This window comes from Lindgomyces ingoldianus, assembly GCF_010093535.1.
Source record: "Lindgomyces ingoldianus strain ATCC 200398 unplaced genomic scaffold BDR25scaffold_22, whole genome shotgun sequence".
Taxonomy (NCBI): domain Eukaryota; kingdom Fungi; phylum Ascomycota; class Dothideomycetes; order Pleosporales; family Lindgomycetaceae; genus Lindgomyces; species Lindgomyces ingoldianus.
Window position 1 is genome coordinate 120,175 of NW_022985183.1, and position 12,024 is coordinate 132,198.

The following is a 12,024-nucleotide window of genomic DNA, read 5'->3' on the forward strand; positions in this document are numbered from 1 at the left end:
CTAGTTTGGCGTTTGTTGCTCAGAGAAACGACACCAGTCATGTTGCCTCCCGCGGACGGGCAGTTGGAGTTGGATTCTCGCTGCTGGTCGCTCGCAAGCGCGAGCGAGTGCGCGTGGCCATGCCTTGGCCACCATGTCGTATATTAAGACTGGGATCCGGTTAGATTACGAGGGCTCGCAAGGGCTCGAGAGGGAGGGATGATCGAGACCGGTCAGACAGACACGTATCAATGTACCGTTCCATGGTTTGCTTCCTCTGCATCGTGAAGGCGACGGATGGGGAATGCGACCTAAGTCTCGCTCTCTCCGAGATTTTGTTTCGCTATTCATCTCCAGATGCAGTTGCAGCGCCTAGAGAAGGAAATGAGAAAGGCACTAGAAGAGGTATCTGCAATTCACCGTTCATCTGTTTCGATAACAGACTCGCCCATCGTTACCAAACTTCCAACCCTGAATTCATCAAATCGAACCCTCGTCCCTGTTCTCTCCTTCAATAACGCACAAGGCAAGAGAGGACTCAGGGAACTATGCTGCGGCGCAGTACACGCGGCTATATTATGCGCGGACCCGGGTATTATAAACAAGATTCTTATTTTTTTTTCGCGTGCGTGCCCTCGAGATTGCATGGGCACAGGCTGGTTATTATTGACACTGACCAACAATAAGATCGGACTATTTCTTTTTTCTGGATCTTATTAACAGGGCGGTGGGAGGAATTAATGATGGCGGGATCGAAATATGATATATCGAAAGAAGCCATATATTAGTTGGAATGGCGGGAGAAGCTTAAGAAGGAGTGTATGGAAAATAGAAACAAAGCAGCTCCAATATCGGCGATTGACTGGGATGGGAATGGAGTGCCTGAATTGTTGGGATTTTGACTAGAGACGATTAAATGAGTGAATGAATTGAAAGCAAGGCGGAAATTGGTGTTGGGAGATCCAGCTCAGCAGCCAGACTGGTTCAGTGAAGGACCAAAGTCCTCCGAGTGCAAGTGCTCTCGTCGCATCAGGGGCTCCGTGTCGAGTTTGTTGATGTACCTTGTTGCAGGTCTTTCCACAGAGCGCTGAGCAAGTACCGCTGAGACTCACTCGCGCGCTCGCTCGAGCCAGCACAAGCATCGCTTGAGGCCCGTGCAAACGAGTGAACAGACTCCCATGTCGGTCAAGGGTTCGGGGGCGGAGAGAAGTTTGGCCCAACTTTGGGGGTCACCTCTTCTCATCCGTGCAACTGTAGCTTCAGATAGGGCTGGGCCTGGGTATCGAATTGTCAGGTCAGCTCTCAACCACGGATCCGTTCCACGGTGCCGTGCGCGTGACCAAATCCTGAGAGGCCCCGTCGCTTAGCAGCATTTGATATCTTAACATTTGCTTTACTGAACGCGCAATTCAATTGCTGCATGCAAGCCCGGGGCGACGCGGCGCGAAGTAAAACCCCTCAGCTAGCAAGCTGTGAATAAGATAATTTTGCGGAACAAGCATTTCTGGGAGCAACATTCAGGTGCTTGGAAGAAAAATAATAAAAGTTTGAAGGCGGTTCCTCAGATCCGGTATTAAGGCATAAAAGTCTTAATGTTGAGGAACGGTTTCAGATCTTTGTGGAGTACAGCGCGTGTCGTGTCTGTGCTTCAACATACGAACGACAGATCATATTCGCAACTGGGTTGGGAAGAATTGTCAAAGAGCTGTTTTATCTGCCAGCCACGCGATGGATTCCCATTCTATGACAGATTATGTGCATGTTTCTCTCTGGCGTGACTTCGGCGATTCTTGAACCGCTACGTGTATTACAATGAAGTTTAAGGTGTCTAAAAAGAGTCTCAAAAGAAGAAAGATATGCGGGCGGAGATGCCAAGAAGAATGAAGCGGAAAAAGGAGATGCTGTTTGTAACGAATGTGGAGTGTGTGCAATGCGCAACACAATACAGCTACGTGTCCCTGTAGGCTGCGGAATAGGAAAAGGGCAACGCAATGAAGAAATAAATGCATAAACAGGGTGAATACAGCTGATACCCCCAGCCCATGAAAGATGCCGCTCCTGTCGCTTGCTCCGAATGACGAAATAGGACGATAAGAAAATAGATCCAACTCAAAACACTTCTTCGACCGGAACCATGGGTTCCCCTTGGGTATCTTTCCTGCCTCTCCGCACAATCCGCCTTTTGACAGCCATAAAGCTAACCGTCCAATTTGATATAATCCCGAAACATGCAAATGCCAATAAAGACCTTCTTGCGTGTGCCTGCTACTCTGACCGTCCTACCCGCCTCGTCTCGTCTCCGCCGTTGTAGTTGTAAGAAAGTGGTGAATGTGTTAATGCCGCCTCTTTGCCCATTGCGATTCGCCCCCAATTGGTCCCCGAAAACATCCCGGAAACCCTCATTCAAGCTTTTCCCAACGCCACCCGCTATGCGATATCGAAACCGTCTCCGAAGTTCTCCCGTTGAAGATATCGATGCCCCGTGAAGAAAAGAATTGTAGTCCCTAGGATGCAGGTTCTAAACGAGTGTCGAGAAAGGTATAACCGTAGATTCGTAGTAATGTCGTCAACAATGGCGATTAAATGTTATTTCCCTAGGAGAAACTGGGATCGTGACCAGCACAACCCGCCCTGAAAAAGCATCCCTTCCTGTCTCGTTTCTTCCCAAATCATTAAATTACCACGCATGAAGACCTTCGAACTGTTCGGCGAGTCACTGGAATGACGCAGTGGGGTCACTTGAGCTCGGAGCCATCTGCGACTGCGTGTAACCGCCCTGGTCCTCCTCCTCAACCTCTACTACGTCCAGTTCCGCCGCCTTGTCTCTGCATGCTGCCGGGGAAAACCCACTGCCGACTTTTGAGGAAATGATGCGCCAACGATCGTTCTCGTACTCCTGCATGGCGTTGCGAAGCTTTTGGACCTGCTTGTCCGACTTTGGTTAGCATGTCCGAAATTGTGGCCTCACGTCTCGACGTCTCGCGTTTCAGGTAGTAGCACTCACCATCTCGTCTGTCCAAACCGTCGTCTTTGCCTTGAGCTTCGTGCAATAGCGAACCTGCAGAGTACCAGAACTCCGGCCAGGGAAAAAGTCGGCAATTTGCTTCCAGGTGAGGTTCTTCTTCTCCTTCAGATCGACAAGTAGCTGGTCGTCCTCGGGGGTAAATTTGAGTTTGGGGCCTCGTGGTCGCGCCGCGGGCGGAGGCATCCCCTCCTGTCCTACGACACTGGGGGGACCATGGATGTGCTGGAGAGGAGAGGTATCCTCGCCGGCCATGCGTGGTATCTTAGTAGGACGCTGGTCGGGGAGTCGGTGGTGGTGGTGTTGAGGCGGGGGTGGGGGTGGGGCAGGTTGTTGTTGGTATGGGTGAAGGGAATATCCCTGGGACTGTGGGTGACGACCACCGGGTGTCAGTTCGACAAGGACGTCTCCAGGTGCCTGGCCGTACGGGTCGGGTGGTTGGTCTAGAGGACCTCGCAGGTCTGGCTGTAGTTCTTCGTGCGGCCGACTGCGTTTGCGGCCACCAGCTTGGGATGGATGTTGTTGACCGTAGCCGCTGATGTCGTAGGGTGAAGATGGAGACGGATGTGACATGGATGGATGATGGCGCAAGAAGTGTGGTTGATGTAGAGATGAGTGGCCTTCGATATCTGTGACTTGGAGATGGAGACCAGCCGTAGCATGTTGAGAATGTGTTTGATGATGCTGTGGCTGCAGGAGGGAGGGGTGGAACTGGGGAGGTAAGCCATACTGGAGGACGTTGTGATGTTCGACGTTTGAGGTCGGAATGTGTTCTTCTCCCGCAGGGCCTTGCACGTAGTAGTCGTCGAGGGAGCTGCCTCGATGGGGACTCGCCAGCGTTGCGAATATGCATGGAGACTACCAGAGCTAGCTTGCTCTGGCAGGCCGCCGCAGTGAGACCTGAACCAGAAAGGATGCCCAGTTTGAGATGGTGTGCCGACTCGAGGATTTGTATCGCACGTGTTTGGGATTCTTCGTGTTTTGCTATATTGACAAATGTTGGAGCAGAAGTAGCCTGGAGGGCCGCGCCATCAATCAAGCTCGAAGAATCTTATCGGGTCGTGTTAAGTGTCTGGGTTGCCGGATATAGCCTTGAAATACAAAACTTTTCTTTGAGGTATGGTTGGGAGCGCGCCGTGCATTATAACATGTCGTTTGCGCGAGATAGGAGAAGCATTGAAGAATTTGGGGCAGTATTATCCCTTCAAAAGCGCCGGTCCTGTGCAATTGCCACACGGACTTCTGTGTCCAAGCACCAAAGGCAATGGGTCTTCCACGAGACGGTCTTTGTTCCTGAAAGGTAGGGAATTAGCTGAGTAGGGCAAGCCCCAGGACAAATTCTACGTCAAGCATAATGCGGTGATCAATGACCGGGGGAGGGTGCCCAGCACTAGATCTGGAGAGTAATCGCAGGTCATTTACGCAGGTTGCAATGCCGCTGGGCTCGTGTTTTGAGTGGCTGACCGTCCAAAATGAGGGCCGCCAGAAGGTACTTGTCCAAGCTCCAATCGAGCACCGCCCGCCGAGGAGGATGGTGGTCCATGCCACCGCAGCCCTATTTCTAGAACCCTCACAGAAGATCTCCAGGCCGTTACAGGCTCTGCAGGCTCGATCCTGGATGCAGAACTTCCCCCAGCGTAGCCCGGAGAAGGCGCATTAACAGCACTCAGAAGGGTCTAGGACGGCCGTGGCGAGCTGGCAAGGGGAAGATGAGCTTTCCCCATTCGGCGCCGCCACCTGCCAAAACACCTGTATGCCATACAGATGAGACCAGAGTCGACGAGCCAGGATCGCGGGAGGAACAGCTGGGAGGTCATGCTGGGACCAGCGAAGAGCGGCTCGCCGGACGAAGGCGCCTGGGCTGACAGGCGCTCATGATGGGACATCAGGGCATGGCATGCCATGACGCTCAGCGAGCTCTAGGCCATGCCTGACAATGCCGGCCGTTATGCGGACACCTTTTTGCAGTGGTTCTCGGGACAGGCAACGAAATGCCGGCAAAGGGAGCGGTCTTGCCGTGGTACCCGCCTGTAAGCCGTGAGAGGGCAGCGGGTCCTCAGTCAGTCGTTCCTCTGGACGCATTGGCATGGATGGCTTCAGATTGGCCCATGGGCCATCAGCTCATGCAAATGCCGTTTCAGGACGCTATACTATAACCCATGCGCTATATGCGGTTGCCCATCCCCACCGAGCGCGAGGATCGCCCGAGCCACAGGAATCTTCCGACTGCGAGCCCTGCCGAATGACGCACGAAAGAAAGAGTACTGCAGCAGAGCGGGCGTACGGATGGATGCGTGCAGAATAGTGGCGATGGGAGATGCACGCAGCGGAGAATATTATATATGAGACACCAGCCGCGGCGACAGGAAGCAAGGTGGGGAGAGACGACGTCGAGGAGCAAGCAATGAGGCAGAGGTACGTACATGTGGCGCTACAACACCGACTGGGCCGCGCTAACTCGGGAGAACTCAGAACAGAGAACAGCACCACCATCAGGAAGGCGAGACGAGCTTGGCGTGGCTGGCAGCACGCCGTTTTGATCTGCTGGCTGGATGTGCCCCTCGCATCGCACACTCGCATTCATCTCGACTGCAGTGCAGCCACCAGATGGGCCGCAAGATAGATGCAGAACAACTGATCATTTACCACGATGCAAGACCGCGCGCCACCACGCACATAGAGATAGATACAGGCGCGCGAGTACGGTCGCCGCAACGACGACCCACTTACCCACCTCCTCTCTGAGGTCGGAGGACGGAGGATGTGTCCCTCGTTGGTGCACGGTGTCGCACGTGACTGTTTTCGCGACTGTGCATGACCAGGTCTCTCCATGGGTGCTCCCTACTAGAAGGGCTCGTCGTCATTTCATATCACGGCGGTGGTGATATTTGGTCAGGCCTTGCACTTGCTTGATATGCCAATGCCAACTTCAAGTGCTCGACCAACGACGTTTCTATTAGCCATTTAGGCTGTTATAGCTGCGCGCACACTCATAGGCCTAACCTTGACGTGAGATCGCTGCCCTTCATTTGTAATCGTGCTCAACTCTCAGTTGAATCCTCGACCGGGAGGAAACAACGGTCCTGCCATCTGCTTGTCGCCCACGCGCTTCCTAAACTGGCGCGTTCTAGGTGCACGCAGACGTCACGCTGACAAGAAGGATCCAATCGTGCCGTACGCGCCGTGGAGCTCGGAAATCCTGCCCTTGCGCTCGCATACTCCCTCTTGACGCGTTCTTTGCTGGCCATATCATGGCGTACCTTCGTCCATTTGGTCAAAACGCTTTCTAGTCGCCCAACTACGCACTACACACTACGCACAAGCTCCACCGGGTCGGTTCGGCAGAGCAGCCGCAAGGCCCGTTCGCAACGTTACACGAACACATCGCGACCGAGATCTCCACATCGATGCTGATGGCGCCAGAGCGGGAGGCGGTCAATCCATCCACCGGCGACGGTGCGGCGTTGCGGTATCGCCACACAACGGGAGGCAGCATGTGTGTGCCACACTCAGCGGCGAAGTCGGCTCGAAGTCGATCTTCGAACTGGAGCAGGGGACGGAGGAAATTGTTTTCTGGTAGAGGCAAGTCGTTGAAACATACCATGTAAACAGCAGCAGGTGCCCGAAACAAAGGAAGATCTTGAAACGAAAGACATATTAGGATCCGACCAATGACGGCCTCAGTTGAGCCCAGACTCCCGGGGAGCTGTCCGAGTTCAGCAAGGAACTGGATTCGCCGCGCTATCAGGCCTCGCTACTTCAAGAAAGCGGATATTACGCCCAGAGTCGAACCTCCTTCGAGACCAATTCCAATACCACGGAAGAGACGGTGAGAGGAGAGAATAAGCACCAAAGGATAACACGAGATAAAGACCTAACCTGACCGGGCATTGTGACTAAAATGGAGAAAGACATATGTGTCGTATGCTCCCTCTCCAAGAACCATGTCCGAAGAATCCAAAGGAGACGAGCGGCTGCCGACAGAAGCTCTGCACATGCAATGCTCTATGTAGAAAAGAGAGCTGGTATCATAAGGTGAGCCCAACGCGCTAAATCCGGAAAGATGCAGCCTGTGTTCATAAACCGTTCAAACCTTCCCACCAAAATGCTCCTTCGCATACTGCTCGCACGCCTACAATCTGTTAGCTTGAGGTTCACCGAAGAGCACGATGGGACACAAGAGATGTATTTCAGGCCTACTTTTGCAGGTTTTCCAACCTTTTGTCCGATAACCTTCCACTTGTTGGAGTCGTACTCCTTGATGGCGGCAAGAAGCGCTGCGCTCTTTTTTTTTTTTCAAATTGGTCAGTGTGTGTTCACCGAGAGATACATTAGATGCTGAAAGAGACGCAGAGAGGACCCACCTCGTCTTCTCCGAACTCGGCATAGTGCATGTCCTGGAGCAGTCGTGATCAGCGGACGAGCAGTACAAAATGGCCAACGGGGCCCCGCCTACCTTGTACCAGTGTTTTTTCACGCTTCCTTCTGTTCGTTGTGGGAAGGTCTGACGTGATGGAACCCGAGTCAGTTACCAGGGTCTTTTTGAATCAAGTTCCCCCTTGAAGGAGGCTGTGTATCAAGTTTTGCGGTTCTTAGATTTGTGTTTGTCTACTCCGTACCTTTGCGATCTCGCTCCAGCTGTTCCCCGCATCTCTCATCGTCTTGAGTCTCTGCTCCTCAGCCGGCGTCCACGGCGTGTTGGTTCTACTTTTCTTGACTTTAGGTTCTGCCGGCGGCGGGTCGACATCGGCCTTTTGAGCAGCCGGTGCGTCGCCAGACGCTACTCCCGTTGGGGTCGCGTTGCTTGCCATCTGGTCCAGGGCCTGGCCAACCGACTTCCGCTTCCTCGAGTTCCCTGGCGACGTCGGTTGCGGGAACGAGGAGAAAGGCTCTTGAGCTGGCGTGACCGCCGGCTGGAGACTGGGGAGCTCGGCAGACGCGGCGAACTGAGAGCTCGGCTGCGTGGTTGCTGCGATGGGAGAGGGTTTCAGGTTGCGTTTTGCGGCCGGCGAGGAACTGTGAAACGCAGAGTACGACGTCAGCGTGCCCAGCGTGATTGTGGGAGGGCTCAGTGCCCAGTGCTCAGTGCTCAGCACGAGACGGAGGCGACGACACGGACTTGCTGGTGGAGTTGAAGATGGGACTCACGACATGGCGAACACGGGCGATATGGGGGGGGCGACAGGCAAGCAGAGATGCGGGAGCAGCTTCACTGGTGACTGTGGTCGCGCCTACAAGGTGAGGTCATGCTCTAAGCAAATTCAGGACCGCATTCAAAGGGCAAAACGGCCAGAGCGAAGGTGGTAGATCAACATGATATTCAAGTAGGCGATCGCCTGGCCGGGTGCGGACGCTGATCTTGTACATGGATACAAGAAGGGTCAGGTTCGCAGACAGACGAGCGAATGGGAGCATTGCAAAGGCATGAGTGTGGAGGACGACCAGGATACTTTGGGGTCAAGCAGCCAAATGCCGGCGGGGGCAGCCGCCAGAACGGGGAGAACGAGGTACTGGTACCTGTCTCCTGGTGAGGGAGACTGGGGGGAGGGAGGTAGCGATACTTGGGGCGGGCAGACAAGAAGCGGGGTAATAGCCTCCTCGACGGGCCTTGATGAATTAGGTGGCTTCAAAGTTACGGGGACGAGTCTTGAAGGGCGGGGGAGGTGCAGCCAGCGCGTGACGGTCTCTCATGCGAGTGTTGCATGAAATGCATAGCGACCGATGGAGCTGGCCAGCAGCGGCCGCAGGCCAGCAGTGAATGCACAGACGAGCACCCGCAGCCCTGGCATCTCACTGTGCTGCCCGCGTGAAAGAGCGGCCTCAAGAGAGGGTGGGCGCGCAGTATGGAATCACGGCGAGCGCAGCTGAGTGCGTGGTGGTGCAGTGATGGTGTTAATGAATAGTGATGATGGTGGGAGTTAGTGAGGGGGGGGGGTTGGTGCGTGCACGGCGGAGCAGGAGGAGAGCGACTTTGCGTTTTTCTTTTTCCTTTTTCTCGCTCGTGCTTTCTGTCCCTTCATCGGTGAAGCGAGCATGGGCAACTCACGACTCACAACCGCCCGCCACCAAGAGACAAGAGAATGCCATTGCAGTGTCCGCCGACGTCGCACATCTCCAAGCGCGGCCAGCTCAGCAATCATTGTCCAGCATAAAACATTTCTGCTGGCCAATGGGCCGCTCCGATTTGTAGATTATAACTAATTAACCCGCATTTCCAGCGTCGCAGCGCCAGGCGATCCCGGCCCAGCAACCCCTCTCCGCTGCGCACTCGCTCCAGTCGACGACGTCCGCGAAGCAACCCCGACCATGACACGGAGAGACTTCCTAACCTCTTCATATGCTCCTATCGTGCGCTCGACTTGTGAGCTCCGAGCACTGCGGTTGTTGCGCTCTTAAACCCCTCGCTGCTCCCCGTGCCTGAGGTGCTGAGCGGGCCCGCGCCAAGGCCGCCGTGCACCTGATACGCCCCCAGTGTCAGTCCAAGCCTCCGCGTTTGAGAGCAGTGCCAGAGGCCTCGCCGGCGCTCTCAGAACCGCTCTCCCCCAGCTCTCACACTCACCGCCAGCATCAGCGCCTCCATGATCGCTCAAGGGAGCTGCCTGGGGAGGATGCCTTATCGTTGATGCTCAAGAACGGATCTCAGCGGTTCCGGGCTTTTTCGTTTCGTCTGTCTCACGACGCCAGCAGCCTAGTCGTACGAGCCCTTTTGTCTTGCGCGTCATCTCGGCGATACCGCAGCTGTTTGTTCTATGCCGTTTTCTGCTGCTCAATTCTGCTGCTTTTTGCTCGAATTTTCGTGTTGCCCGGTGCTGCAGCTGCCGCCCTCGACTCAGATCCAGATAACCTTACCTGTGCACTGTTCCCTTCAGAGCCTGTCACCCCGTTTTCCGAGTTAGCGCCCGCCCGTAACGAGCCTCCGGGAGAGCTTGTTTCCTCCTCAAAACATTGTCAAACGTCTCGCTTCGCACAAGTCCGCAGCACGTCCCACCCTCTAACACGCCCAGTTTTGAAACTGCTCCGCTATGCACCAAAGAGGCTGTAGAATTCATGCAAGGCCACTCTCGATCAACCGTGTTCCGGGCATCCAGATCTCATTCAAACTTCCAACCCATCCCCTTCAGGCTTAGCATGTCTCGTGTCAAGGAATTTCTAAACATTTTGGCTCCAACGCCAACGTCGACCATGACGACGATCAAAACTTAGTTGCAGGACTGAGGTTTGAAAACGTTGCCAACATCAAGTCCTGCCACTCCAATCAGCCATGCTGCTGTCGCGTCCCAAGAACGACCCGTTTCTTGTCAGTGTCCAAACTCTATATCTTGTCTGATGCCCCAAGTTTTCCAGGCCTCAACCGCTCTTGTTCAATCGGCAACAGTCTTTTGGTTTCTCTTAGCAGCCTTGTAATTACTTTCTTTTATCTCCCACTGGTTGGGCTGCCTTCCGTTCCTTAATTGACATTGCTGAGCAATTACATTGTGTTTACCTTCCTTCACACCTTGTAATACATTCCTTTCACGAGCCAGCCTCGAAGACAACCGACGAACATTCCCTTGCGGACAACGACTTGACGACAACGTCTTACTATCAACTGCCACTGTCTACTGTCTCTATACACCTCAACAGTCCACATCAACACCCACAGCCAACATGCTTCATCACCAGCCCCAGATTCTCTCTCCTCTCAACGAGATGGACTCTCAGTCTACCTCCTCCTCCAGCTTGCGAGCTCGGAAGATGTCTGCCGGTGGAAATAGGTCTTGGTCCGAAGAAGAGGTGAGCATTAAACCAAATCCATGTTTGAAACACCCTCTGACACATTCTCAGGAGAACTACCTCCTCCAGACCCGCATGCAGAAGATGCCCTACAAGCACATTGCTGCTCATCTCAAGAAGACCGAGTTGGCTTGCCGCCTGCACTTCCATCAGTTGTCGCACGGAAGCCACCGCCGTAAGCGCACCTCATCCGTGTCCTCCGCAACCTCGTCAAGCTCCGCCGGCCAATCCCCGGCTTATTCGATGGCAGTGGACAATGATGATTATGTTCAATCATCCCGCCATGGCTCCCCCATGAGCTACAATGGTGCTAGCCCGCACATTCGTGCCGCCTCCATCAGTGCTTCTCCCAACCGCAATCAGCACAAAATCCTTCTTCCCAAGCCGCGCCCGTTAACTCCGCGTGACTCTCCGGAGCCCCACAATGCACTTCGCATCAATACTGAGATTGTCCATCAACCAAAGGTTGTTGACACTGACCGCCTCCGTGCCATTTACGAGGCCCGCCGTCAACAGTTCTGGGCCAACATTGCGGCTGACTATGGTGCCGATGTTAGTCCAGCCCAGCTTGAGGAGATATGGCGCTCTGGCTCTAACCCCGTCCGCCCTCCGACTCCCGACGCATCTCCGGATGGCAGCGTCATGAGCAACCCTGTTCTGAAGCCTTCGCCTTTCCCTTATGCGTCGCCTGTCCACAGCGAGCCTAGCAAGCACTACAGCCCCCTTAACATCAGCGCTGTGTCCGCTCCCGAGCGAATGCCGTATGTTCTCCCTATGCCGGTCCCGTCTGCTGGACGACAAAGGAGTGGCACCTGGAGCTCAGCTCCCCGGGATAACGTCCCGATTGCGAGTTTGTTGACGGAGGATAAGAACCCGCGTGCTCAATAGATTTGGAATATTCCTCTATCTCTCTATTTACAATAAATCGACTTCATGTCGACTTTCCTTCAGTTGATCGATTGATTCAATGTTTTCGAATGTGGACGGCACAACTTTCATTCTTACTTTCGTTAATCCTTCTTGTACTTCACATTATTTTATTTTGCTATTTGGGTGGCATACCAGCGAATCAAGGTCGGTCTCAGACGGAATGTCGCCGATCTTGATCTTGCCGGAGTTGGACGGCTTAGGTTTTTCTTCACCCACAAAGTTCAAGGGAGGCACTTGTACGATAATGAAGGGAGGGAGCTTTCGAGCCACTCGAGAAATCACATGTGCGCTCTGGATAGAAACCTAGAAGCAACGAGAAA

General features: G+C 54.1%; 5 protein-coding genes across 5 annotated transcripts; 2 read left to right on the forward strand and 3 right to left on the reverse strand.

The window, feature by feature from the left end:
• Positions 1-39: 39 nt before the first annotated feature.
• On the forward strand, positions 40-665 carry BDR25DRAFT_356794 (uncharacterized protein; the record flags this gene model as incomplete). Its single annotated transcript, XM_033695703.1, has 4 exons — positions 40-138; positions 165-474; positions 522-540; positions 620-665. The coding sequence occupies 4 exons, from the start codon at positions 40-42 to the stop codon at positions 663-665; spliced, it is 474 nt and encodes a 157-aa protein (XP_033545872.1).
• Positions 666-716: 51 nt separating this feature from the next.
• Positions 717-1,496, reverse strand: BDR25DRAFT_356795 (uncharacterized protein; the record flags this gene model as incomplete). The annotated part of the gene is made up of 5 exons (XM_033695704.1): positions 717-841; positions 890-1,086; positions 1,116-1,325; positions 1,377-1,441; positions 1,476-1,496. The coding sequence occupies 5 exons, from the start codon at positions 1,494-1,496 to the stop codon at positions 717-719; spliced, it is 618 nt and encodes a 205-aa protein (XP_033545873.1).
• A 1,082-nt stretch (positions 1,497-2,578) lies between these two features.
• Positions 2,579-3,713, reverse strand: BDR25DRAFT_50675 (uncharacterized protein). Its single transcript, XM_033698676.1, has 2 exons — positions 2,984-3,713; positions 2,579-2,902 (listed from the first exon to the last, which is right to left on the reverse strand). The coding sequence occupies exons 1-2, from the start codon at positions 3,572-3,574 to the stop codon at positions 2,693-2,695; spliced, it is 801 nt and encodes a 266-aa protein (XP_033545874.1). The 5' UTR covers positions 3,575-3,713; the 3' UTR covers positions 2,579-2,692.
• A 3,375-nt stretch (positions 3,714-7,088) lies between these two features.
• BDR25DRAFT_229818 (uncharacterized protein) lies at positions 7,089-8,019 on the reverse strand (the record flags this gene model as incomplete). The annotated part of the gene is made up of 5 exons (XM_033685320.1): positions 7,089-7,133; positions 7,202-7,285; positions 7,366-7,398; positions 7,458-7,505; positions 7,621-8,019. Coding segments are annotated over 5 exons (609 nt in total), but the record flags the coding sequence as incomplete, so codon positions are not given.
• A 2,341-nt stretch (positions 8,020-10,360) lies between these two features.
• BDR25DRAFT_264186 (uncharacterized protein) lies at positions 10,361-12,021 on the forward strand. The gene is made up of 2 exons (XM_033686852.1): positions 10,361-10,774; positions 10,826-12,021. Exons 1-2 carry the CDS (start codon positions 10,649-10,651, stop codon positions 11,660-11,662), a joined length of 963 nt encoding a protein of 320 aa, XP_033545876.1. The 5' UTR covers positions 10,361-10,648; the 3' UTR covers positions 11,663-12,021.
• Positions 12,022-12,024: the final 3 nt, after the last annotated feature.

What these genes read in the sequence shown, in the direction of transcription:
- BDR25DRAFT_50675 (XM_033698676.1), bottom strand. Translation starts at nt 3,574, where the DNA reads ATGTCACATCCGTCTCCATCTTCACCCTACGACATCAGCGGCTACGGT. An exon ending in CGGTTTGGACAGACGAGATG is followed by an intron (nt 2,903 to 2,983) that starts GTGAGTGCTACT and finishes TCGGACAAGCAG; the next exon opens with GTCCAAAAGCTTCGCAACGC.
- BDR25DRAFT_264186 (XM_033686852.1), top strand. Translation starts at nt 10,649, where the DNA reads ATGCTTCATCACCAGCCCCAGATTCTCTCTCCTCTCAACGAGATGGAC. An exon ending in GGTCTTGGTCCGAAGAAGAG is followed by an intron (nt 10,775 to 10,825) that starts GTGAGCATTAAA and finishes ACACATTCTCAG; the next exon opens with GAGAACTACCTCCTCCAGAC.